This window comes from Hippopotamus amphibius, chromosome 17 (assembly GCF_030028045.1).
Source record: "Hippopotamus amphibius kiboko isolate mHipAmp2 chromosome 17, mHipAmp2.hap2, whole genome shotgun sequence".
Taxonomy (NCBI): domain Eukaryota; kingdom Metazoa; phylum Chordata; class Mammalia; order Artiodactyla; family Hippopotamidae; genus Hippopotamus; species Hippopotamus amphibius.
Window position 1 is genome coordinate 41,708,677 of NC_080202.1, and position 27,815 is coordinate 41,736,491.

The following is a 27,815-nucleotide window of genomic DNA, read 5'->3' on the forward strand; positions in this document are numbered from 1 at the left end:
CTCTTCCTAAAGCCCTGAGGCTGGCTGGATTCTTAGCCTCAGACGAGTGGCCAAGCCATAGGAGGGAAGAGTAAGCCCAGAAGCCAGGTTCTGAAAGAACTGGTCTCCCCAAGACCAAGATCTTTAGGACTTGGGCCCGTGGCCCTAAGAGGAGCCGGATAAGGGGATGCCTGAGGCTTAGGTCAGGGGCGTAACTGGGACTTCCAGGAATGTAGACACCCGAAGTCCCTGTGAGGAGCACAAGATGTGCTCACCTGCCTCTGCTCTCCTCCTGTAGGCCCTGGGAAGGGCTCCCTCTGCAGGTGCAGGAGAAGTGTTCCTACATGCATTCCCCAAACATTTCCTCAGTGCCTCCTATGTGCCAGGCACCTTGGGAGGCACTAGGCTACATTATGGAACAAGAGACACATTGTCTACCCTCAGGGGTGAGAGGGGCCAGTAAAGGGTCCCTTACATCCGGGACTTTTCTAGGGGAGGCAGGAGGAGGACATAGCAGGGGCTCCCAACCTGGATTTAGGGATTAGGGAAGGCTTCCTGAGGGGCCCGCTGTCTAAGCTGATCCTGGCTGAGGATTAGAAGTCGGCCTGGGGAGAAGGAAGAGAGCGGAGACAAGGTTCCAGGAAGAGGCAACAGCATGTTCAAAGGCCAGGAGGTGGCAAGGTGGCCCCATCCAAGTACCTAAGTTCATGGACAGATGTGTGGGCTGTGAGCAGAGCCTGGAGGGCCAAGCAGGGCCCAGAGGAGGCAGGTCCTTGCAAGCCGCGCTTACCCTAAGGATAACGGGGAGCTATGGAAGGATTCTAAGAAGGGAGTGACAGGGTCAGTGTTGCCTTTGAGGACGTTGCCTCTGGTCCAGATACAAAAAATGGCCTTGACAGAAGGCTTAGGTACAGGGAGGTGGGTCAGAGGGAGGAAATGATGGTGGTCTGAATGCAGGGTGAGGCGTGGGGAGGACTCCTGTGGGAATGTGGCCCGAGGAGGCCCTGTTTGCAGAGCACCTCGATCAGACCCCCACCCTGGATGCCCCCCTCCCACCTCCCAACCGCTGCTGAGATCGCAGGGAAGGGAAGGAAGGATGCCTGGCCACTGACTCTGGTCCTTGCTCCTGTGCAGCCCATGACCTCCTCAATGGAAGCACACTGCTATTTTTTTTATTTTTTGGCCGCACCTCAGGGCATGTGGGATTTAGTTCCCCGACCAGGGATCGAACCCGCACCCTCTGCAGTGGAAGTGAGGAATCTTAAGCACTGGATGCCAGGGAAGTCCCCTGTATGTCCTTCTTCTGATGAAAGCCTCCCACCACTTCAATCACCCAATGGAAACTTTGCGTCCTTGTGTCACCTAAGAGGCTGTGCCCTTTCTCACTCACCCACCCAGTCAGACACCAAATCCAAAAAACTCCACCCAGCACATCACTCAGACCCCTCCCTTCTTCTCTGTCCTCGAGGTCACTGGCCTCATCCTGACCCTTTGCCTCCTGTCCAGTGTCCTCCCCTCCGTCCTCCCCATACCCAAGCCCCACTCCACCCTGGAGCCAGAACCATGTCCCCAGAATGCAGATCAGAGTGCAGTGACCTGGGTGTCCATGGCTGTTCCACTGGCCGCACTGGACCTCTGGGGCCAGGGCTCGGGTCAAGCACCACATCCTGGGGCTCAGTCCTCAGCCTGTGGGCTGGGGCTGGGCTCTGGCTCCCAGGGAGAAGCTCGTCTTCAGCACATTCACAGAGGCTGGGGCCAAGTTTATCCAAAGGGAAATAAGACCTAGTGGGGGTGGGACTTCCCTGCTGGTGCTGTGGTAGAGAATCCCCCTTCCAATGTAGGGGACTCAGGTTTGATCCCTGGTCAGGAAACTAAGACCTCACTTGCTGATGGCAACTAAGCCCGCGTGCCACAACTACTGAGCTCGTCAGCCTCAACTAGAGAGCCTGTGTGTCACAAACCACAGAGGCCATGCGCCCTGGACCCTGTGCACCACAACTAGAGAAGAGAAAACCCACACGCCACAACTAGAGAGGAGCTCGAGCACCACAACAAAGAGCCCATGTGGTGCAATGAAAGATCCCGCATGCCTCAAGGAAGATCTTGAGTGTCCAAACTAAGACCTGACACAGTCAAATATAAATAAATAATAACCTTTAAAAGAAAAACACCTAGCGGCAGGAGCAGGACATGTGGTCCTGTCTCCTGAGTAATTCTCCCACAGGGACATCTTTTCAGCAGGTTCCTAGGGTGTTGCACATGATGATTGTGAAGTCTAGGATGAAAGGATATCAGGGGAGGCAATGTGACAGCAAGACACTTTGGAAAGGTGGGCAGAGGGGGCATCTGCTTCTATACCAGTTCCCCCACCAGGCAAGGCAAAGGCTCTCCCTCCCACTCCCTGATCAATACCCACCTCCCATAGGAGAGCCTGGGGACACCCCACCAGAGTAGACATTCTTGCCCTGTGCTTGGTAACACTGGTTGGGACATAAAACATCAGTCATCCTCTTAACAGTGTGTTCTTAGCTGGGAGGTAGGATTATCATTTATGAAAGGGCCCAGAATGAAGTTCCTGGGCTGGAAACGCCTGCCTTGCGGCCAGGGCTGGGTTTGACCTCAAATTCTGCTTCCTCTTATTCTAAAGTCCACGTGGCCCATTTCAAATGGAGAGAGGCTGGGACTTGGGACCCTTTACCAGAGTGCTTGCACTTGCACCTGGACAAATGTCTCCTGGAGCAACAGAATACAAAGACGCTCTAAGGGACTAAAATACCCACACGCATGGGCACCCGGGGCAATTATGAACCATACGATACGAAAAGGCCACAAACCAATTGCCACTTCTGAGATGCCAGGAGCAAAAGGAGGATTCTGGGCATGACCCGCGCACATGGCCCCAGCAAGGGTGGGCAGACCCACTCAGACAGCCCTGGGGTCCAGCCTGCTGATCTGCCCCCACCCTCACCCCGCTTAAGGATGCAGCCCAACCTCCACAGGGAACGAGCAAGGGGATCTGTGTTTTGTCCTTGCTGCTTCCTGCTGCAGCATGAGTCCCAGTAAAGCCTCGCCTGAATTCCTCCTCTGGCCTCTTATCCATTCTATTGATTAAAGGGTGCAAAGACCCCTGTCAGTAACAAAATGACCCCGTATGTCCAATTCCCATATCCAAATAGAGCTGGTTGCATAACCAGCTGAAATCTGGAGAATGTGACCTTCCTGGTGTTGATTTCCCTGGTGTCACATGTTCCGATATTTCTCACTGTCTTCCCGCAATTGCTACGTTGCTTACACACACCTCACAAGGCTTCCTGACCTGACCTCTTCTGCCTGCCCCCTCCCGACCCCACCTCACACCCAATACGCTGTTCGCTGCCCAGGCCCAGGCTGTTTCAAGTTTCTGTACCTTTGCAACTCCTGTTCCCTTCAGATGGACTATCCTGTCCAGTCTCCTCCAGGCAAATGCACTCTGTCTCCAAGGTCAGTCTAACGTGGCTTCCTGGGGAAGTGCTCTTGGACATGTCCAGGTTAGAAAGGATGGTCTCCCAGGCTCACGAAGAAAGTATGTCCCCTCTCCGGATCCCTCAGACTCTCCTAGTCCCCCTCAGAAACTGAGTGCACAGCAGATGGCAGTCTTTTGTCCGTCACCTGCCCAAGAATGGAGGCCACTTTGCTCTCTGCCTCTGCAATATTTTGGAGGAGGGTCCTGGAGATGAGAGCTATGGGCAGCTAGGTGAAGTTCACAGCCAGTTTCCAGGCACCCTGACATGTGACGTGGCCCATCAGTCCTGCTCAAGGCGGGGGTGGGGGGGGGGTGGGGTCTGTTACACTGCAACTCCCCACCTCCTCCAGCTTCTGACTGGCTCCACCCCCCGCATGCTCCCCTCCAGGGATTTAAGGTGCCCGGGCATCCAAGATGTTAACCTGGCTCAGCCCTTCAGGCCCCAGCTCCTCCCAGGTGCTTTGTGTTCTCAGCATGACTGTCCAGCTCCCTATGGGTGCCGGTAGGATTCTGCTTGATGGGGGAGCAGTAGACAGTGATGAGGGCTTCCCAAACTAGAGGACGGAGGAGGGACTGGTTGGAGGGGTGTGCACACGTGAGTTCTGCTTGCAGCCTTGTAGCCAGGAGAAAAGTTGCATCAGGACGGTGGCGGAAGAGCACAAGGTCAGTCCCTTTCTGACCCTGTCACTTCCTCCTCTTGCCTCCCTCCAGCTGTATCTCCCAAACCCATCCCTCCCCCACTTCGTTCCCCTACCTTGAACCTGAGTGTTTGTTTTGGAACAGGAGGACAGAGGCTTACGTGGGCCACTTAAAGTCCAGCTTCCTATGTTAGCCCCACCTCCCAAACCTGGCCTAACCCCTGTTCCTCGCCCCCCGCCCCACCCCCTGCCTACCCTCGGCCTTGGCTGCTTGTCTTGAATGTACCCATCATGCCATTGCCCAGAAGCACCACCCAGAGCCAGGAAGCTCCAGAGACTGAAAGAGTCATCCTGCACCCAGGTCCTGTCTCTCTGTCTTTCTGTCTATCTTGCATTCTGCATTCTGATTCAAGAGCCTGGAGACAGCCAGGAGCTTTAGCGATGGCCATCTTCATTCTTTGGTCCCTGTGTAGTGTTCTGGTGCTGGGCATGGGAGAAGGTGGCACAGGGAGTGAGGAAGGAGTTGGGGAGGAATGTCATCCCAGTCTGCCTCCCCGCTGCCCCTCCGTATCACCCAGTGCCCAGCCCGGGACACACCCCGGCCAGAGCCAGCTGTTTGCAGACCTGAGCCGAGAAGAGCTGACGGCTGTGATGAGCTTCCTGACCCAGCAGCTGGGCCCACGCCTGGTGGATGCAGCCCAGGCCCAACCCTCAGACAACTGCATCTACTCGGTAGAGCTGCAGCCGCCCCCCAAGGCTGCAGCCCTGGCCCACCTGGACAGGGGGCGCCCCCCGCCTGCCCGGGAGGCACTGGCCATCGTCTTCTTTGGCGGACAGCCCCAGCCCAACGTGACTGAGCTGGTGGTGGGGCCGCTGCCGCACCCCTCCTACATGCGGGATGTGACTGTGGAGCGTCACGGGGGCCCCCTGCCCTATCACCGACGCCCCGTGCTCATGCGAGAGTACCGGGACATCGACCAGATGATCTTCAACAGAGAGCTGCCCCAGGCTGCTGGTCTCCTCCACCACTGCTGCTCCTACAAACGCCAAGGATGGAACCTCATGACGATGAACTCAGCCCCCCGTGGCTTGCAATCAGGGGACAGGGCCACCTGGTTTGGCCTCTACTACAACATCTCAGGGGCTGGGTTCTTCCTGCATCCCGTGGGACTGGAGCTGCTGGTAGACCACAAGGCTCTGGACGCTGCCCAGTGGACCATCCAGAAGGTGTTCTTTCAAGGCCGCTACTATGAGAGTCTGGCCCAGCTGGAGGAGCAGTTTAAGGCCGGCCTGGTGAATGTGGTGGTGGTCCCAGACAATGGCACAGGTGGGTCCTGGTCCCTGAAGTCCCAGGTGCCCCCGGGTCCGGCTCCTCCCCTGCAGTTCCATCCCCAGGGCCCTCGCTTCAGTGTCCAGGGGAGTCGAGTGGCCTCTTCATTGTGGACTTTCTCCTTTGGCCTCGGAGCTTTCACTGGTCCAAGGATCTTTGACATCTGCTTCCAAGGGGAGAGAGTCGCCTATGAAGTCAGCGTTCAGGAGGCCTTGGCTGTCTATGGTGGAAATTCTCCTTCTGCTGTGAGAGGCCGGTACGCAGATGCCAACTTTGGCTTGGGCCACTTTTCCACGCCCCTGACCCGTGGGGTGGACTGCCCCTATCTGGCCACGTACGTGGACTGGCATTTCCTTTTTGAGTCCCAAGCCCCCAAGACACTACGCGATGCATTTTGTGTGTTTGAGCAGAACCAGGGCCTGCCCCTGAGGCGACACCACTCAGATTTTGATTCCCACTATTTTGGGGGCCTTGCAGAGACAGTGCTGATCGTCAGATCTGTGTCTACCATGCTGAACTATGACTATGTATGGGATATGGTCTTCCACTCCAATGGGGCCATTGAAGTTAAATTCCATGCCACAGGTTATATTGGCTCATCCTTCCTCTTTGATGCTGCCCGAAGATTTGGAAACCAGGTTGGGGAGCACACGCTGGGCACTGTCCACACCCACAGTGCCCACTTCAAGGTGGATCTGGATGTGGGAGGTAAGACATCCTGCCGGATGCAAGGATTCCAGCAGAAGGTGCTGAAGTCTCCATGCCTAGATTTAAAAATTGTCGTTGAAATATTAAATATGTAAAAGTATAAGAAGTAAATGTGAAAGTCATCAAATTCCTCAGAGATTTTCACCCTTAGATGGTTATTCTCTCATGCTTAAAAAAAATATTTCCTTTTCTAAAATAGTGCCCCTGCAATTCTAGAATATATCAGGCTGTCTATTGTATACAATATGATATACTGATATACATATTTAGATTTTTACTACCAAATTTTGATCATAGTGTACATATATTTTGTCACTTCTAATTTCTCACATAACAACATATTACATTCATGCAAACAACAAATATTTACCGAATGCATATTTGTGCCAAGCGCTGCACTAAAACAACATCCCTGCTCTCAGGAGGCTTACGTTGTAACGGAGGAGTAGAGAGCTCGTGGAGAGCTCCTGGAAATGTGAGAAAAACATTTTTTAAAAAATTTTATTGAAATATAGTTGATTTACAATGTTGTGTTAATTTCTGCTGTACAGCAAAGTGATTCAGTTATATATACATATATATTCTTTTTCATATTCTTTTCCATTATGATTTATCACAGGATATTGAATATAGTTCCCTGTGCTGTACAGTAGGACCTTGTTGTTTATCCATTCTATATATAATAGTTTGCATCTGCTAACCCCAAACTCCAAATCCATCCCTCCGCCATGGTAACAACAAGTCTGTTCTCTAAATCTGTAAGTCTGTTTCTGTTTCATAGATATGTTCGTTTGTGTCATATTTTAGATTTGACATATAAGTGACATCATATAGTATTTGCGTTTCTTTTTCTGACTTAGTTCGCTTAGTATGATAATCTCTAGGTCCATCCATGTTGCTGTAAGTGGCATTATTTCATTCTTTTTCGTGGCTGAGTAGTATTCCATTGTGTGTGTGTGTGTGTGTGTGTGTGTGTGTGTGTGTGTGTATTGCATCTTCTTAATCTAGTCATCTGTTGATGGACACTTAGGTTGCTTCCAGGTCTTAGCTACTGTAAATAGTGCTGCTCTGAACATTGGGATGCATGTATCTTTTCGAATTACAGTTTTGTCTGGATATATGCCCAGAAGTGGAATTTCTGAATCATATGGCAACTCATTTTAGTTTTCTGAGGAACCTCCATACTGTTTTCCATAGTGGCTGTACCAACTTACATTCCCACCAATGGTATGAGAGGGTTCCCTTTTCTCCACACCCTAAGAGAAACATTTTTATGCTTAACCTCTCTGCATCTCAGTTTATTCAAGGGTAAAAATGGTGTAATGGTGCATTCCTCATAGGACTGTTGTGAGGATTAATGATGACTATTTTAAAATAGTTTTTCTTTTGAAATAACCTTAGACTTATAGAAAAGTTGTAGACATTATATAGAGGTCACCAGCTCCCTCTAATGTTAGCATCTTCCATAACCACAGGACAATCAAAACCAGGAAATTGACAATATTACAATACTATGAACTACAGACCTTATGAGAATTTTATCAGTTCTTCCACTGATTTCCTTTCTCTGTTCCAGGATCTAAACCAGCATCCCACATTGCACTTAGATGTCCTATCTCCTTATGGTGCTCCATTCTGGCAATTCCTCAGGTTTCCTTTGTCTTTCAGGAACTGACACTTTAGAAGATACTAGTCAATCATTTTGTAAAATGTCTTTCAATTTGAATTTCTCTGATATTTTCTCATGATTAGGTTAAGCTTGTGTTTTTGTTTTTGTGGAGTTTTTTGGTAACAAAACCACAGAAATGACATTATACCCTTCTCAGAGGATCATATCAGGGGGTACGTGATGTCCATATGTCTTACTACCGGTGATGCTGGCCTCAAGCACTTGGTTAAGGTGGTGTTTTCCAGCTTCCTCCATTGCAAAAGTTACTGTTTTTTGGTTTGCAATTAATAAACATTCAGGGGAAATTTCTGACGCTATGCAAATATACCATTTCTTTTCTTCTCAAACTCTTTCTTCTCAAACTCTTGCCCACTAATTTTAGCATCTATTTGTGGGTTTTTCCTGCAACAATTATTTTGTTCTACTTTTTCACAATAACAGCCTGGTTTTTTTTTTTATTGCTGTCGTCATTCTTGTTTTAAATTCAAAATGTGATACACATAAGGAAAAGATCACATAATGGAAACTTGAATTGTCATAACTAAACACACTCATGAAACCACTGCTCAGATTATGAAGCCCCAGAAGCCCCCTCCCAGTCACTACTTCAGTTGCTCCTCTCCCCTGCACCTCCCCTACCCAGGGCGAAGGTAACCACTGTCCTGACTTCTAAGAGCATAAATTAATTATGCCTGTTTTATGCTTTATATAAGTGGGATGATACAATATGCTTTCTTCTGTGCCTGACTCCTTTCATTCAATATTTTTTTCTTTAAGAACTTTTATTGAGATACAATTGACATACAATAAACTGCATATATATAAAGTGTACAATTTGATTTTTTTCTCATCCTGCAACAATTATTATTACTGTGTCATTTACATTTTTTCTCTTATTCTTTACACACTTATTAACTGAAATTCTCTATAAGAAAGTGTTATCCCTCCTTTTTACTTTATTTATATATGTAATTATTTATTCATAACTGTATGGACTCATGGATATTTTATTCTAAGGGTTATAACCCCATACTATCATTTATTTTGTTCCTTAAATTGTTCCAGCTTTGGCCATTGGGAGAGCCTTCAGGTTGATTCCTGTGTCCTGCTGACATGCCTTCGTCCTTTTTTGAGCACTTTTTTACTCTGGCACCACAAGATGTTCCAATTCCATATTGTATTTTCCCTGTTCCAGCCCTGAAATCAACCACTTCTCCAAGAATCTCTGGTACCTTTTAATGGAGAAGAGTATTTAGAAACCAAGATCTGGGTACCAGGTGTGCTCATTATTACTGAGATGTCATTTCTTTTAGGCTCTCTCATTGGACTTAGCTATAAAATGTATGTATGTATTCTAACTGACTTGCACATCTCTCTTTATCTCTACATCTAAGTTATGGCAACTCTTATCTTTTTAAATAAATTTATTTATTTTTATTTTATTTTTGGCTGTGTTGGGTCTTCGTTGCTGTGCATGGGCTTTCTCCAGTTGTGGTGAGCAGGGGCTACTCTTTTGCTGCAGGGTGTGGGCTTCCCACTGTGGTGGCTTCTCTTGTTGCGGACCACAGGTTCTAGGCACGCAGGCTTCAGTAGTTGCAGCACATGGGCTTCCGTAGTTGTGGCGCACAGGCTTATTTGCTCCGTGGCATGTGGGATCTTCGTGGACCAGGGCTTGAACCCGTGTCCCCTGCATTGGCAGGCAGATTCTTAACCACTGCGTATGGCAACTCTTAAAGCACTTGGAATGGTGCCTAACACACAGAGAGACGTCTTGGCTATTACTGTTATTATTATCCACGTGAGCCTGCTTGTGTGGGTGCACCAGGAAGAGAGCTCTTGGCCTTTAACTGTCATCTACAAGTGGAAACTGTGGAGTGTGGTCCAGGACCAGTAATCCACAAAGGGAAGCTGAGGGTTTGCTTAATCAGTCTCTGCTCTCTTTGATCTTTGGAAGGTACGGAGGGAGCTTCCGGCATGTTTTGGTTTACTGCTCTTTGGTCTCAGATCACTTAAGTTGACTCCTAATATGGAACCTACTTGGACTCCAATAAAATCATTCAAAACTCCAAATATTCAGACAACAGACTATGTCTTTGGCCTTGCCCCTAATTCCTTGCCAAGCCCCAAACAATGGAAAACACAGCTAAGCTCCAGCAGTGTTAGGCTTGTGGTCTGACTTCCCTTTAACCTACATGTCTGCTGTCCATATGTGGTGGAGCCACTTTATGTTGGTTTCCTCTGGGTACAGATGTGTAGGCAGTGTAGAGCCAGACTGAGACCTGGGTCCCCGGCACTGCTGTGAAACTAACCACGTGCCCTTGGCACCAAACCAGGACACGTTATTTAAATTCTCTAAACCTCAGTTGTCCCATCTGTAAAATGGGGGCTATTATAGTTCCTCTTTCCTTAGGTTGCTGTGCAAGTAAATCATCAATCTATGTAAAGCCCTCAGCACGCTGCCTGTGCAGAGCTCCTCCAAGTTCAATAAATATGAGCTACCTAGGGGGCTTCCTAGGTGGCGCAGTGGTTAAGAATCTGCCTGCCAATGCAGAGGTCACGGGTTCGACCCCAGCTCCAGGAAGATCCCACATGCCACGGAGCAACTAAGCCCGTGTGCCAAAAAAAAAAAAAAAAAATATGAGCTACCTCTGCGATTACTTTCATGAGAAGGCAGTTCTAGTGACACCAGAGGGCTTCAGATATGAAGTGTAGACTTTTTCCTCAGGTCAGAAAGAACCTGACTCTGCACATTGCCCGCTAGACTGCTCCAGCTTCAGGTAAACCACCCTCCCTTCAGGTCCTCAGAGGGAGAAGGTCAACGGAAGCCCAGTGACAAGGCATCTGGGATTATTACCAGAGATGATATCAAGAAGAAAGACCTCCAAATCTCTGGACTGGGGACATCTTGGGGAGAGGGGAGGGAAGCAGGGGGCACAGTCAATCTGGCCTTCTCCTTGGCCCCCACGCTAAAGCCAGATGGGGGCAGAGTTCAGAGCGGGTAGGGCAGCCGCATGATAAGCCTCCCTCCTACCCTTCCCGCCACCACCCCTCCCCCTCATTCCCACTCCACCCCTGCAGGACTGGAGAACTGGGTCTGGGCTGAGGACATGGCCTTCGTCCCCGCGGCGGTACCCTGGAGCCCCGAGCACCAGATACAGAGGCTGCAGGTGACCCGGAAGCTGCTGGAGACAGAGGAGCAGGCCGCCTTCCTCCTGGGAGGTCCCTCCCCTCGCTACCTGTACCTGGCCAGCAACCACAGCAACAAGTGGGGGCACCCTCGGGGCTACCGCATCCAGACGGTCAGCTTTGCTGGGGAGCCCCTGCCCCAGGACAGCTCCATGGAGAGAGCCTTCAGCTGGGCCAGGTGGGTGATGGGGTGTCCCTGACAAGGGAGGCACTTGGGGAGGCAGACTGTACAAAAGGCTCCACGTTGCTGGGAACCCAGGTTCCCCCACCTGCCATGGGTGTGTGTACATATACACACTCTCAATCACACGTTCACACACACACATTCCTGCAGCCTCAATCTTAGGCCGCCCAAAATGAAGCCTGCTGGGTGGATGGATGAATGGAAAGATGTGCTGAATCAAATATGACAAAATGTTTAAGGTAGAATCTAGGACGTGGGTGTGTGGGTGTTCACTAGACTATTCTTTCAACGTTTCTGTGTTTAAAATGTTCACGGTCAAGGTTGGAGGGGAAAACAAAGATGAAGAGAGGAGCACAGACCTGAGGGAGTATTCCCTAAAATCCGGGCACATGAGATACTGAAATTGATCTAAGATGGGAATCAGGCCCTGTCCATGCATACATACGCATCCAGGCCCAGACTCCTGTCCGCATCGATACGTGAGCGACAGTCCCACTTGAAGTCTGAACTCTGGGCCTGTAGATGTTTGAGACACAGGATATTGAGCAAATGCGGGGAACTTTGTGAGAGAGAGAGGGAGAGAGTGGGAAGTGGACAGAGAACAGTGAAGAGGCTGGACACCCTAAGACCTTTACGCTCATTTACCCTTTGTGTCCTCTCCTCCGTGTTGCGTCAGGCGGCAGGATGGGTGGATGACCTTGTGGGTCTAATCCAAATCCCCTGCAGGTACCAGTTGGCCGTGACCCAGCGGAAGGAGGAGGAGCCCAGCAGCATCAGCATCTATAATTTGAATGACCCCTGGACCCCCACTCTGGACTTCACTGACTTCATCAACAACGAGACCATTACTGGACAGGTGGGTTGAGAAGGAGGAGGTGGGGGTGAGGGGGAGCCAGGGAGAGCAAGGATGAGCCTCCTTACTCTCTCCCAAGCCAGATTCCTCCAGAGGTCTTTAGAACCCACTGAGGAAGAAAGCATTATGATTTCACATTTTTCCTGGGCTGGTGAACTCAGTCCTCCCATACAAGGCCACTGTGGGAAGCATACGTGCCCTTAGCAAAGCCAGGCCTCAGGATCCTCTTTCTTCACCCCCACTAGGACTTGGTGGCCTGGGTGACAGCCGGTTTCCTGCACATCCCACATGCAGAGGACATTCCCAACACAGTGACTGTGGCGAATGGCGTGGGCTTCTTCCTCCGACCATACAACTTCTTTGACCAGGACCCCTCCATCGATTCTGCTGACTCCATCTACTTCCGGGAGGGCCAGGATGCTGGGGCCTGTGAGGTCAACCCCCTGGCTTGCCTCCCCCAGGCTGCAGCCTGTGCCCCTGACCTCCCTGCCTTCTCCCACGCGGGCTTCTCCCACAACTAGGTGGTTCCTGGGATGGGGAATGTTCGGGACCCCAGGGCCAGAGAGTATGGGGAGGGGAGGGGATGGGCACTGGGTGGGGCACCCTGTGCCCTCTTCTCCCTCCTCACATCCCTGGTCCTCTCTCTCCCATCATCCTCCCTTGCCTCCCCCTTCCCTGCTGGGAGCATCCTGAGCCTGTGGTGGCTGACACAAGGGGTTCTCAGCTCTCTTGACCCCAAACCTACTGGGTTCCTGTGGCAGAGAAGAGCGGAATGGCCAGCGGGGAGTCTAAAGTGATGGCCATATTTTTCCCAGAAGACTCCTTTGTTGTTGTTTTTTAACAGTTTTTTAATCTTATTTTTTAAATGAGGTATAATTCATACACCATAAAATTCACCCTTTGAACATGTGCCAGTCAATGGGTTTTAATATATTTATAAAGTTGTGTAACCGTGACTACTATCTCATTCCAGAACAATTTCATCACCCCAGAAAGAAACTCCAAAATCTGTTAGCAGTCACTTCCTATTTCCTTTCAACACCTTCCCAGTTCTAGGCAACCACTAAACTTTCTGTTACTACAGATTTGCCTAGATTCTGGAAATTTCATGTAAATAGATTCATACAGTAAGTGGTCTCTTGTGGTTGGCTTCTTTCCCTCATCGTAGTGTTTTTGAAGTGCATTCATGTTGTAGCATAAATCAGTACTTCATTCCTTTATGGCTGAGTAATATTCCATTGTGTGGATAGACCATATTTTGTTTCCACTCTTTGGCTGTTCCAGATAATGCTGCTATGGACATCTGTGTACAAGTTTTCACGTGGACAAATGCCTTCATTTCTCTTGGATATATACCCGGGAGCAGAATTGCTGGGTCATATAGTAATTCCCTGTTTAACCTTTTGAGAAACTGCCAGACACTTTTCCAAAGTAACTGTACCATTTCCTTTTCTTTTCTTTTTGTGCATAACATAACATAAAACTTAAACTTTTATGCAACATATGCACAGCATAAAAATGTAGTATTTGGCCATTTTTTTAATTTAATTTTTTATTTATTGGCTGCATTGGGTCTTCTTTGCTGCGTGCGGGCTTTCTGTAGTTGCAGAGAGAGGGGTCTACTCTTCACTGCAGTGCTCGGGCTTCTTACTGCAGTGGCTTCTCTTGTTGCAATAGTTGTGGCTCGCCAGCTCTAGATCGCAGGCTCAGTAGTCGTGGCCCACAGGCTTTGTTGCTCCGCAGCATGTGGGATCTTCCCCGAACAGGGCTCAAACCCATGTCCCCTGCATTGGCAGGCGGATTCTTAACCACTGCGTCACCAGGGAAGCCCCTTGGCCATTTTTAAATGTACAGTTTAGTTACCCCATTCAGAAACTTTCTTAGGCCTCCCCAGCTTTTCCTCTGCCCTGGGTCTTGAATATGTAGGTGAGACATCTAGAGACCAGCTGTTCTCTGAGCCCCAGGGAAGGGTCCCCACTAGGCCTGTGTTCCAGATCTTAGGAAGGTGCTTCCCTCATTTCCCTGTCACCCTAGCTCCTTCCTTCTGTCTCCTCTCTTCTCCCCCTCCTCCCCTTCCTTTTGTTACTTCAGCTTCCACTCCCTGGTGTTTCCCTCTGAAGTCCGGGGAGGAAGTCCCTGCTGCCTCAGGTCGTGTAATCCCACCCCCCCATCCCCTCAGCTTTGGTGTCCTCCTCTGTCCCTGGGCTGCGGAAGCCTTGGGCATGCAGGGGACTGTGGAGCCAGCAGTGTCTCAGTGGGGACCGTCCCTGCCTAGTCCGGCAACGGCCTCCAGGGCCTCACATCCCTGCTGCCCCCGCTGGGGTGTGGACTTTGAACTGGGACATTTTCCAGAAAGGAGTGTGGGGGCGGGAGTAAGGTGGGGAGGAAATAGGCCTCAAAGACCGAACTTTCTCAGGTGCCTCCAGGCTAAAGGAACCCACGTGGTGTCTGCCTCTATAGTCTGCCCTATCCTATCAGAGTCTTTTCTAGAGGGGTCCGAGAGGTTAGGAAAAGGGGGGGTTCCCCAGCCACAGACCCAGCCCTCAGGGAGGACACTGAGTGGGCCAGCCCTGGCGAGAGGTCAAGTTCAGGGCACGGAGACTTGGGTCCAGCGCAGCTTGTGACCAGAGGGAAACCGGAAACTCAGACTGCACGGAAGTCCTGTCGTTTCCTGCAGGAACTGCCTGGACCCAGGCTCAACCAGGTGAGCTGGGAAGGAATTAAGTTCTGGCAAAGGGACCTTCACCTAAAGACGAAAAGCCGTGGGAGCCACATTCTTGAGTGGAGACGAGCGGCAGCACATGGTGAAAGTGCTCAGGTGGGGAAGGGGTTAAGGCAGAGCTGGGTTGCTCTTGCTGGTTCTTATGTTTATTTTGCTTCTGGGCTCAGGGATTTAATGTCTCTTTACCCTCTCACCCCAGATAAATATCATAGTTTGACTTTCTTGTATCTTCTTGTTTAAAGAAATTTGGACCATGATGGGTGTAAATACTATCTTGTCCCCCAAACAAATGCTTGGAGTGGGGGGAGGGCCAGGGATGCTTCTCGTGGCTGTTCCACCTCTGCTTCTGCATGTGCAGGGGTGGGGAGAGGGGGCCTGTGGCCCTAGGCTGATGTCTGCATGGGGGGCTCTGCTGCTGAGGCTCACTTGCTGACCAATGGGTGTGCGATGGGGCTCCCCGCTGGGGTCAAAGGGCACAGCTCGAGCCTCCCCAAGGGACAATGTGCACAGGGAACACTCAGGATCAGAACCCCGAGGTGCACAGCTGGAAGGCTCTCCTGCAAACATACCCTTCCAGCCACAAGCGAGGAGCCAGCGGACCCTGGAAATGCAGCCAGGAGGGATCCAAAGGGTCAGAGCAGCAAAGTTCCAGGGGAGCCTGGCCCCCGGGAGGGACGCTTAGGAATGTGGCCCCTCCGGGACTGTTGGACTTACAGCCTCGAGCACCACACACACGCGCGCACACACACACACACGCACACACAATCGATGTGAGCTCCCTGGCCTGGCCTCTTAGGGGTGCCCACCTGGTGTCTTCACTCCGCCACTTGGCCTGTGCAGAGGGGTGACCGTGTTTGCTCCACTCAGGCCCCGCAGGTCTGCGGCTTCTGTCCCATCCCTCCTCCCCACACCTGGACCCTGTGAGGAGAAATAGACTAGTGTTCTCAGTGGAGTCTGAGTCTCAGACATCTTCCCACTGCAAATTATTTTTCTTTAACCAACTGTCAGTGTATCTCATAAGGAAGGGCTTAGATTCCTAATTCTGGTGCACATTTTCTGTTTTTTGTTGTTGTTGTTGTTAAACTATGTGTCCCCAACCCGGGAGGATTATTTATGCATTTATTTATTTATTTATTTATTTATTTATTTTTGGCTGCATCAGGTCTTCGTTGCAGCATTCGGGATCTTTATTGAGGCACGTGGGCTCCTCCCTAGTTGTGGCGTGTAGGTTTTCCTCTCTCTAGTTGTGGCGTGCAGGCTCCAGAACGCATGGACTCTGTAGTTTGTGGCACAGGGCTCTCCAGTTGAGGCGCACGAGCTCGGTAGTTGCGGCAAGTGGACTTAGTTGCCCAGTGGCATGTGGGATCTGAGGTCCCTGCACCCGGGATCAAGCCCACATCCCCCGCATTGGAAGGCAGATTCTTTACCACTGGACCCCCAGGGAGGTCCCCACATGTTGTTTAACGTGTACACCACTTTGTACACAAAATTGTTGACTAGCAGAAGAAAAATGAAATTAACACTATGATTAAAGTCACTCTTGATGTTCATGATAAAACAACAACAACAACATACTCTTTGACCATAGTCTATGGATCGGAATATGACGGGGGACCCCCCCACTTTCCCAAGGACCCTAAAGGAATGCAATGTTTTAGTCTCTCCCACCTCTCCCATTGAAATGGAGCCAGTATGGTGGCAATAACTCTGGCCTAGCTGATTTTCATTTGCTGCCTCATTTATTCCTCACAACTGCCTTAAGAAACAGATAGTATTATTCCCACTTTACAGATGAGGGTACAAAGATTCAGAGGGATTAGGTAACTTGCCCCAGGTCACCTGGCTGGTAGGTGGTAAGGCTGGGATGGAACTCAGGTCCTTGTGGAATTATACCTGACTTCTTCCTCTGCCCTGTGGCTCTTCTTCACTGCCTGGCAGGCCTGGTTAAAGAATTAAACAAGGTAATGCCTGAGAAATACTTGGCACCTGATGCATAGTAAGTGACCCTCTAAGAGAAGAATCAGCACTCCATGGACTAGAGCAGAAATCTGCGGTTGCCTTAGAGCAAAGGCTCTCAACCTTGAACGGATGTTGAAATCACTGAGGAGCTTATAAAACCACACACCCAGGCTACATCTCAGCCCAATAAAATGAGAATCTCTAGGGGTGAAGCTCAGACATTAGCAGCTTTTAAGCTTCACCCAGCTGATTCTAACATGCAGCCAAGGTTGAGAAAACCCTAGGATAGCACTTCAGTTCCAAACCTGCCAGAGGAGCCTGACCAGAGAATCAAAAAAAGAATGCGGCTGTCAGAAGGCACAGGAAAGGAGCATTACAGAGTCTGCCCTGGCAGCGACAATCCACTCGTGTCTTGAGCAGAGGACCTGGCCTAAGACCAGGACTTGTCCAGCCCTGGAAGCACAGTAGCCACGTGGACGGAGCCTCCAGGCCCTCTTAAACCTCTTCCATGACTCATGACCAACTACTGCCTTGGATTTGCAGCTCAATGGGCCAGCTTCCCACCACATCTCAATCATGGAAAGAAACTGGGCGAGTCAGTTATAGCTATTGTGCAAATGGTATATATTTTATATATATATACATATAAATATATATACGCACACACACATATCTTTTGTAAATTGGTATCCTGATAATTTTTTTTGCTTTGAACATTACTGGAAATGGAGATTAGCCTTCAGGTGTTACTCTGGTAAATTTACTTACTTTTATTTTATTTTAATATGACTCAATAACAGAAAACCAAACAACTCAATCAAAAAGTGGGCAGAAGACCTAAATAGACATTTCTCCAAAGAAGACATCCAGATGGCCAATAGGCGCATGAAAAGATGCTTAACATCTTTAATTATTAGAGAAATGCAAATCAAAGCTACAGTGAAGTACCACCTCATATGGATCAGAATAGGCATCATTAAAAATCTACAAATAGCAAATGCTGGAGAGGGTGTGGAGAAAAGGGAATCCTCCTACACTATTGGTGGGAATGTAAATTGCTGCAGCTACTATGGAGAACCATATAAAGGTTCCTCAAAAAACTAAAAATAGGACTTCCCTAATGGTCCAGTGGTAAAGAATCCACCTTCCAATGCAGGGGATGTAGGTTCAATCCCTGGTCAGGGAACTAAGATCCCACATACCTTGGGGCAACTAAGCCCACGCACGGCAACTACAGAGCCCACGTGCCCTGGAATCTGCGCGCCACAACTAGAGAAGAGGAAACCCTCAGGCCACAACTAGGGAGAAGCCTGCATGCCTCCATGAAGATCCCACATGCAGCAACTAAGACCTGACGCAGCTAAAAAAAAAAAAAAGAATATACTGTACAGGGCAGGCAACATACCCAATACGTTAAAAAAAAAAAAAAGAAAGAAAAAAAGAAAAAGAAAAAAGAGAAAAGAAAAATTTTGGCCCCGCCATGTAGCTTGTGGGATCTTAGCTCCCCAACCAGGGATCAAACCCAGGCCCTCGGCAGTGAAAACGCAGAATCCTAAACACTGGACCACCAAGGAAGTCCCAGGTGTTACTCTGGTAAATTTAGATCTTCCCTGAAAGAGCATCCCTTTTGGCGAGCTGATGAATCTGGTTTCTGACTTAGGCCCCTCCCTTGGACCGTGAGGAGTTCACTAGGAAACCATCGTGGGGTGCCCCCGGGACATCAGCCAGACTCCTAACACAGCGCACACCAGCCTCACCACAGACTTTGACTCACTGTAACAAATTCCTACCTTCTTTCGGTCCCCCTCCTACAGTTTTCCTTGGCCAATTGCCCTTTATAAATCTTCAGAGCTTCCCGCTCTCTCCAGGGCATATTAGGTTCAGGAGCCCCTGCCATCCTGATGCCCTGCACTCCAGACAGCCCCAACCATTGGACCTTCCCCAAACAGGCCGTTCCCATCCACTCACGCCTCTGCCCGTGCACTCCTCTCCTTCCTTCCTCTGGTTCCTCCCTCTTTCCTTTTCTTTTCTTTTCAATTATGTTTTTATTTTTGGTTGTTGGGTCTTTGTTGCTGTGTGCTGGCTTTCTCTAGCTGTGGCGAGCAGGGCTACACCTCGTTGTGGTGTGCAGGCTTCTCATTGTGGTGGCTTCTCTTGTTGCGGAGCACAAGCTCCAGGCACACAGACTTCAATAGTTGCAGCACGAGGGCTCAGTAGTTGTGGCACACGGGCTTAGTTGCTCTGCGGCATGTGGGATCTTCCCAGACCAGGGATCGAACCTGTGTCCCCTGCATTGGCAGGCAGATTCTTAACCGCTGCGCCACCGGGGAAGTCCCTGGTTCCTTCCTCTTTCCCTTTTCTCCCTTCCTCATCTGGTGACACCTCATTCATCCTCTAAAACCCAACACAAATATCATCCCCGTCCCCCTTTCCTTGTTGGTTGCTTTGTTCTCTCTGCACCCTTAGTTCTTTGGAAAGAACTCTCCAGTGGAGGTTCAATGCACATTCATTATCTACATGTGTCCTCCCCTCACTTCCCTGCAAGAACCATGTCCTGTTGCCCTTGGTGGTCTGGTGCCCAGCATGGTGTCATGCCCATTATGGGTGCTTAAATACAGCTTTGTTGAAATCTGAGCAAACAATGACAGTTGTTATATTCAGGTAATTCTTTGTCTTGTAAAAAACCATTTCATATCCAGTTTCTCCTTTGACTACCTCAAAAAGGAAGATCTAAAGAAGCCCAAAGATCCTGAGTGAATAATCACCCTGGCTGCACAGGTTAAGCTGGGTCAAAAGGGCAACGCTGACACACTAGCCTGAGTATTTCCTTTCCAGATGAGACCTGCACTGCTCGAACTGGCAACCCAGTCAAGGTTGCAGGAGAGAGGAACTGGGACAGAAAGGTTTCTGAGTAGGTGCACATTGGCAGGTCTGTAAACCAGTTCCCCAGGTGGGGTTTTCCCTGAAACAGGTAGGAGGGGCCCAGAGCCTAGGAGGCCCAAAGGGGGCATGGTATGGAAGGGTTTGAAGCATAGACAGGTTGTTGGACCCCAAAATGCTATAGAATTTGGCATGTATGTAGGGAAGGGTATTTCTAAGGCAGCAAAGCAATGAGTTAAAGTTTTCCTCATTCTGCAATGGGGTATAGTGTTTCGTAGTGTGGTTTCTGGAGCCAGATTGCTGGAGTTTGGAACTGGCAAGTGTAACCTTGGACAAATTATGTAACCTCTCTGTGCCTCACTTTTCTCACCTGTAAAATGGGAACAGTAATAAACCCTAACTCAGGATTTTTATGAGGATTAAAAGAATTAGTTCATGTAATTTTCCAAGACTAGTTCTTGGCATATAGTAAATGTCCACTGAAGGCTAGTTATTGTTTGATATTTTTTAAATTTTATTTTATTTTATTTTTTGGCCATGCCACATGGCCCCCTGCAGTGGAAGTGAGGAGTCCTAACCACTGGACCACCAGGGAAGTCCCTTATTTGATATTTTATTAGCCAGTATCTACTGTGTGTTTCAGTTATTGCACAACAAGCCACCCTGGAAAACAGTGGCTTAAAAAAACAAACCATTTTATTCACTCATTATTCTGTAGGTCGGCCCTCTGGGCTGGGCTCATTTGGCCATTCTGCTGGAGTCGCCTGGGATCACTCATGTGACTGCAGATACCCAGCAGATGGACTGAAGCTGGATGGTCTAAGATGGCCTCACTCACATGTCTGGAGCTGGGACCAGCTGTCAGACAGGCCACATGTTACAGCAGTGTGTCTCCAGCACGCCAGCCTGGAGTTCTCCCCTTTGTGGTCCAGGGTTCCAACCATAGCCCAAAGAGAACAAACCTGTGAATGAATGCTTTTCAAGCCTCTGCTTACATCACATCTGCTAATATCTCACTGGCCAAAACACAAGATCAACCCCAGATTCAAAAGATGGAGACATAAACTTCACATCTTGACAGGAAGAGAGGCAAAGTCACAGTGCAAAAGATGTGTGTCCGCACTGGGAGGAACCACTGCAACGGTCTAACCAAACCCCAGATACTGGCTCCAGATATGCAAGCAGAACTCTGTTCCAGGGACTGGAAGGGATGCTTCTTGGCCCTCAGGGCTCAGGATAGCAAGAAAAGGGTTAAGACATATGCAAAACAACCGTAATGCAAGGTTTGGACATACTAAGTGACCTAAGGTAGGAACGGTTAAGGGCTAGGGGAGTTCAGGTCAGACCGATCCTTTACAGATGATGAGGGGTGGGCCTCAGTGGCTTGGGAAGGCTTTATGAGCTTGGCCTTGAAGTATGTTTAGAATCTGGACATGTGGAAATGGGAGGAATTACATTCCAGATGGAGGAAAGAGCCAAGTTAGGCAAACCAAGGCATGTTTGAGAAATCCAAGACCATTAGTATATCTGGAATGAGGGGCCCATGAAGGGGAGCTTCAAGACATTAGGCTGAAAAGATAACCTGGGATCTGGTAGTGGGTGAGCTTGAGTTTGAACTTCATTCTGAAGGCAATGAGGAGCCACAGGATGTTTTGCAGGTGATAAGTGGAAAGAACTGGATTGTAAGAAGGCTCCTTTGCCTTTGCCAGTGGTTTGTAGGATGGCTCAGGTTGGGGAGTGAAAAGGGGCGTAGGCCATCATTAGGTTACAAAGAGACTTGCAGGTCGAGGCAGAGGGATTGACAAGTGGCCACTGGAGAAGAAAATCAAACAAGACCTGATGAGGAGGCATCAAGGATGACTCAAAGGTTGCCAGGCTCAGTGCCTGTAGGATGGCAGAGGAGGAAGAGCTGCATTTACAAAGCAGGGAAGTCTGGAGAAAGAGCAGGTCTGGAAGGAACTCACAGATCTGAGGAATATATGGGGCAGCCAGGCAGTGTCCAAGGGGGACAGATGATGGGAGGAGGAAGAGGAAAAAGGAGAGTAGAGCTTGCTGGAGCAACACTGAAAACAGGGAAGGTGAGCGTTTTGAGGCAGTTATCTGTCAAAAAGTGTCAGATGTGGCCAAAAGATTAACAAAAAAGAAGGATGAGAAATGGTCAACCAGCAGAAGTGACAGCAAGAAGGTCGTGGTGACTTCCCAGTAGAGCAGAGGAGGCTGAGTTGCACAAGGCTGAGGAGGGAGCACCTTGCATTCTGCTCTCTGGAATTCAAGGTTGGAGAAATCCCCTGAACTTACATGACCCTGGCGCCTCCCTCCTTCCACTTCAAACGTACTAAAATGAAGAAACTCTTTAAAATCTTTAAAATAAAAGAAACCTTTCCTTTCCATCCTAAAGAAGGGAGGCACCCTAGGCTCTCCTCGCCCTCTCTCTCCCACTTGCTGGCTGGAGATCAGGCACTGTCAGAACTCGTGTCCAGGGAGACAGGCGTTGGCGGGACAGACAGCTGTTTATTTCCTAGCAGAGCCCTGCTGTGTTTTCATAGCTCAGAATAGTTCCTTGGCCCTCTGCAGGCCTGGGGGTGGGGAAACCTCACTGTTTTCATGACAATTCTGGGCCTCACCTCTTCCTCTTTCTCTGCATCACAGTCCTCATTTGGGAACTCTCAGAGGGGGTAAGGTGTGGGTTAACAGGGTCCAAGACTACTAATTTCCTAATTATGTCCCCCAACTGGGCTCCGGAAGAGGGAAGGACTAATAACTGACTGTACAACATGGGTGTTTTGGTTGGGATGAACATTCTGAAAATTAAAGAAAGAGTTGATTAAAGGACTACAGGGCAGAGCTGGGGGAGAAAAACAGTAGGGCGAAGAGAAGAGCGTGGAAGGGATGACCCCTCCCCTCCCCCAGTCTGGATCACAGCAGGATGCCAGGCTCTACATAGAGAGCTGACTTCCAAAAAAGAGTTGTGGGGGGCTCCTCTGACTCCCAGTCTACCTCAGGTCTCGGCTGGGTCCTGGCAGGACCAATGTTGGGAAGGTGCCCAGAGGTGGAAGGAAGAACTGACTTCACTGAGTAATCTTTCAAACTCATTTTTTTTAACGTGGATACATTACTTTTGAAAATATTTTCATTAAAAAGATATGCAGATACACACTACTATATATAAAATAAACAACAAGGACCTACTGTATAGTACAGGAAACTGTATTCAATATCTTGTAACAATCTATAATGGAAGAGAATCTGAAAAAAGAATACATATATATTTATAACTGAGTCACTTTGCTGTATACATTGTAAACCAACTATACTTCAATTTGAAAAATTCAAAAACACAGTTATGACCACATTTATCTTTTTTCCTTCTAGAAATAATAAATCATTTACTTCCATTAAAAGTCGGGCACCACATCATTGGAGTAGCTTTCAAAGGAGCACCCAAAACTCAGAGAACGTTAAGCCAGAAAGCTGGGTGAGGGTCACCAAGTCTCATTTTACAGTTGACACATGCAAAATCCAGAGAGCTCTAGTAACTTGGTTGAGGTCACACAGTTCTTTAATCATCCTTTTTTTTTTTCTTTTCATACTAGTGATGGTAGTAGGGGAAGGACAGTCTCCTGGATTGCCTGCTGGAAGTTTGAGGATATTTCTGAGTCTTCTAAGGAAAACCAAGATGCTCTTTCTGCCCCACACCACCTCCCACCCCCCCACCCCTCACCACACTTCACCCCCCATCAGACTGAGCAAGGGCTGCGCAACGGATGACTCCTCAACTTCCTCCCCTCCTTTAGTTTGTGCCAATTCTTCCAAAGAATCCATGAGTTGAAGCAAAGAGGAACAGCAGTTCAGGGCTGGATCCTTAGCTCGAGTCACGCTTCCCATCTCGCCTCAGCCAGCCCCTCTTTGTCTCTGGAGTATAGACCAGGACAAAGAAGAAAACGAGATTTTTCCAAATAGTCCCAAACACTTTTTGGGAGGCTTCCTTCCTTTGCCTCTGCCTCTGCCCTGCACCATCAACAAAGTTTAACTCCTGGCAGGAAGAATGGAAATGGACAGCAAGAATGTGTCCCAGCTGCTAGGGTGCTTTGGCACCGCCAAAGGGCTGATGATGGAGAGTGAGAGAAGTGTCTACCCCCTGATCGTGAGGGAACTGGATGACCGTTTGTGGAAATGGGGTAATCTCTGGAGGGAACACAGCTTCTTTGGGGAAGGGGGTTAAGGAAGAAGGAGAAGAAGAAGATGGTAAGTTTGTGCTTCCCATCACGGCTCCGATGATTCATTTGATTTTAGTAGAAGGCAGACCCTGGGTGACATGAGGGAGGTTATAGAGCCAAGAATTCTTAACCGTTTACGAGGAAGCAAATGCCCTTCAGCATTTTTCTGCGGACAAAACGTCCCGCTCATCCTGAGACATGCACCACGCTCCCCCGACATGGTCAATAGATGCACAGTTCAAGGTCCTGCAGCTGAACTTTCCCACCGTGCTGGAGACAAGTCAGCCATTTTCACTGGCTAACAATGATTAATCCACCTCCCCCTCCACCTGTTTTTACCAACATGTTTTTGTAAAAAATGATCTGGGTCACTCACATCAAAGGTGACCGTAGCTGATCCAGCCAATTTCTGTCTACCCCTAAACTCTACGCCCGCCCCGCCCCACCACGGATCTCTTGGTAGGAAAAAAAAACAAAAACAAAAACCAAAAAAACAAACACCTGAAAAGAAATTTTAAATTAAAAAAAACAAAAAAATCATACATCTTGCAGTTCAGGCTGTCATCCTTCAGAGACATCTACGCTGTGACTCAGACAAAGCCCTGGATTGAAGCTGGATTTGGCTTCGCTGTTACCACGTGCAGACAAGACCCATTCTTAGGATCATCGCTAAGCAGAAAAGCAGCTCCCCTCCCAATAGAACCCAGAGCCGCAGCCAGAACAGAGGACTTGGCTGCAAATAAAGTCACAATTTCTTTTTGGTAATAAATGTAATTTTTGGATGAGGTGCATGGCCAATTATGGATCCTTCTGTTTTTCTTTCCCATCTGCAAAGAAGCTTGTCTGAGTGAATGAGTCAACCTTGCTCTGGGAAGAAGAAGGTGCCAGATACACTGGAACCAGCTGCACTTAGTTAACGGCAGACCAGACTGTACTTTCTGGAAACTTGCCTTCATGTTCTTCCCAAACCAAGATCCCCAAGCCTCTGAATTCTGTTTGTGGAGAGAGTGCCTGGGGAGTGCCCGGCTAATGTGCCTGGTGAATAGGGACCCGTATAGCTTTCCATCTTCACTGATTTTCTAGACTCAGAGGTTGTTTCCCCAGAGGGTGCTGAGAAGTCTGGAGTCATCTCTACTGAGGACAAAATAATAGGGAACTCCCTGATATTTGTATAAACGGATTCAGCTTCCATTGAAGGATCCCCCAGTCGACATAGTTAAGTAAATGGCTTCCCTCTATAGAGGGTGTGGAAATCCCTGAGGCCAACTGGGATTGAACTTTGAATTCCTCAGAGAGCCAGGCATGGTGCTTTGTTCAAGAAATGTTTGTTGGACTTGGTGTACCCCCCCCAAAAATAATAAATAAATAAATTAAATTAAAAAAAAAAAAAGAAATGTTTGTTGGGACTTCCTAGGTGGCACAGTGCTTAAGAATCCACCTGCCAATGCAGGGGACATAGGTTCGATCCCTGCTCCAGGAAGATCCCACATGCCACAGAGCAGCTAAGCCTGTGTGCCACAACTACTGAAGCTTGCTTGCCTAGAGCCCGTGCTCTGCAACAGGAGAGGCCACTGCAATGAGAAGCCCACATACCACAATGAAGAGTAGCCCCTGCTCACTAGAGAAAGCCCGTGTGCAGCAACAAAGACCCAACACAGCCAATAATAAATAAATAAGCAAATAAATAAATAAATTTATTTAAAAAAAAGAAACAGAAATGTTTGTTGAATTAAACTGGAGAAATTCTTGAAAGGAAGAATGCCAGGAGTTGGAGGGAGATGATGGAATCGCCCCACCCCCAGAGACAGTTCTTTTCTTAAATTATTTATTTATTTATTTAGGCTGCACCGGGTCTTAGTTGTGACATGCGGGATCTTTGGTTGTGGCAGGCTTATAGTTGCAGCATGCGGGATTCAGTTCCCTTAACAGGGATCAAACCTGGGCCCCCTGCATTGGGAGCATAGAGTCTTACCCACTGGACCACCAGGGAAGTCCCTAGTTCTTTAAATGAGTGAATTCTCACCAAAACCTTCAGCAACTCAAATGCTTCTTCCGCCATATTCACCATAAATACCCAAAAGTCCTTTAAGGATTTGAGAGCTCCGCAGTTTCTCTCTTCAGTCAGCTTTCTAGCAGGCTGAAGTCCTTTGGGGCTTCACCTCTTTCTGCACATGATAAAAATTTGCTGGAGGCAGACAAAGGTAGAAACTGGCAAATAGTCTCATGACAAATGCAATTGCTCTGATGAAGAGAGTCCCCTTGCCTAGTGGGCGGCCTGCCAGAGGGACTCCCCCACGGCCCGTGTGCCCAGAATGGGATATCAGCTCCATCTGGACTCCTTATCGACACGAGCATGCTCTCTGAGTTTCCTCCAGAAGACAGGGCTCTCCCCTGGCTCCCCATATGCTAAGCACGTGATGGCAGCCTGCCCAACTCAGACTCTCTGGCTCCCAGCAGCCTGGGGGAGACCCAGACAGTGACCTTTGAATATTTTGTCAGAACATCTGCCCTATTTGACCTTGACTCATCTCAGACCGTAGAAACTTCGGTCCCCAGGGATCATCACAATAGTTACTCAATACTTTCTAGGAAGGCTTATCTGGGTAGAGCAAAGGGGTCACCCCTTCTGTAGAGCCCACTACCTGTGGCCGGGCAGTCCCAACAGTGCAGAACACCCTCCCTCTCAACACTATGGGTACACACATCATTTGCAGCCCACCACGGCCACACTACCACCATCAACCCTGCTCTCCAGGCCAGGCATGGCAGGAGACAGTTGCCTGGACCAGCAGAGACGACGTGGTCAAGAGCAGTTGGATTCTGCTTGAGCTGGGTAGGAGCCCAGGGGGAGGGGGATGAGGCTCCAGATCATACCTCCTGGATGAGGTTTTAATCATTTCCAGCATGGAATGTGGTCAACCTTTGCTACAAATTCATTTGTTCTGAGTTTCTTTGCCCTGTCCCCGAACTACCGCTGACAAAGCAAACATGGACTTACTAATGGGGAATTCAGGTGGGTTTTAACAAGTGTTATTCCTGCTGGCTCTTATCCTTGAAAATGCATCCGTTTGTCACCTGAGTCAGCCCCTGCTCCCTTCACAGTCCTAGGTCTTCTGAGTGTGAGTTTTGGTCTCTGTGCTGCTGCAGGATGGTTTCCACTTGTGCTGGTGAGCAGGCAGCATCACTTCTCGTACCTTGGCGTTTGTTACTTCATTCCTTGTCTACATGCATGGCTATAAAAACATTGGATTGACTTCCTCATGATTATTTGTATATATTGATATATCTGTATTTATCTATATCCGTATATATATTTATATGTCTCTCCAAGTACAAAATGAAAGAAAGCTCAAAGTACAAACCCCTTTCCAGAGTCCCCAGTCCCCAGTTTGCTGGTGTTTTTGTTTTAGAATCACATATTCATCATATTGTTTTTGCATGAACGTACATTCACTCTATTGCTTAAACTTATGTGCTAAAACCCCAAAGGGGGAGATTCCCTAGCAGTCCCGCGGTTCGCACTCCGCGCTTCCATGGTAGGGGGCATGGGTTCGATCCCTGGTAGAGGAACTAAGATCCCACAAGCCACACAGTGCAGCCCACAAAACAACAAAACTTATTCAGTGCATTCAAAGATGATTATTTTCTGGCCCTGAGAGATACAGAGCCTCCCAAACCAGAGGCATTTCCTAGACCCTAATGCAGTTAAAAAATGCCCAGCAATATGATGGTTCCCAGTACAATAGAACCTACTGTATTTTCAAATTAATAATTAAAAGTTGAATAGCTAGAGCACCAAGACTCTTCTTTGTTCCCAAATAAGTGCAGTTGCAGACTTAGGAAATCAGGCATCTTTGTATGAACCGTGGCCGATTTAGACTCTGTCCTGTGTCTCTGGCCAGGTTTCGGAACCAGGAGGGCAACCCTTTGCACTGTCAAGCAACAATGCCAAAGTTAATAATTGGCTGTGCCAGCCTGTGGAAGATCA

At 48.7% G+C, this 27,815-nt stretch overlaps 1 protein-coding gene across 2 annotated transcripts; it reads left to right on the forward strand.

Moving 5' to 3' along the window:
• Positions 1–4,443: 4,443 nt before the first annotated feature.
• Positions 4,444–12,884, forward strand: LOC130840271 (primary amine oxidase, liver isozyme-like). Of its 2 annotated transcripts, XM_057715615.1 has the most exons (5): positions 4,921–5,446; positions 6,035–6,157; positions 10,905–11,190; positions 11,923–12,052; positions 12,295–12,884. In XM_057715615.1, exons 1-5 carry the CDS (start codon positions 5,011–5,013, stop codon positions 12,568–12,570), a joined length of 1,251 nt encoding a protein of 416 aa, XP_057571598.1. In that variant the 5' UTR covers positions 4,921–5,010; the 3' UTR covers positions 12,571–12,884. The 2 variants fall into 2 exon arrangements, with proteins under 2 accessions (XP_057571597.1, XP_057571598.1); XM_057715614.1 differs by having other exon boundaries at positions 4,444–6,157.
• Positions 12,885–27,815: the final 14,931 nt, after the last annotated feature.

Excerpts from the sequence above, each read along its gene's own strand:
- LOC130840271 (XM_057715614.1), top strand. The coding sequence starts at position 4,561 with ATGGCCATCTTCATTCTTTGGTCCCTGTGTAGTGTTCTGGTGCTGGGC. Across the intron at positions 11,191-11,922 it reads AGAGCCTTCAGCTGGGCCAG|GTACCAGTTGGCCGTGACCC; the intron begins GTGGGTGATGGG and ends AATCCCCTGCAG. Across the intron at positions 12,053-12,294 it reads ACGAGACCATTACTGGACAG|GACTTGGTGGCCTGGGTGAC; the intron begins GTGGGTTGAGAA and ends CACCCCCACTAG.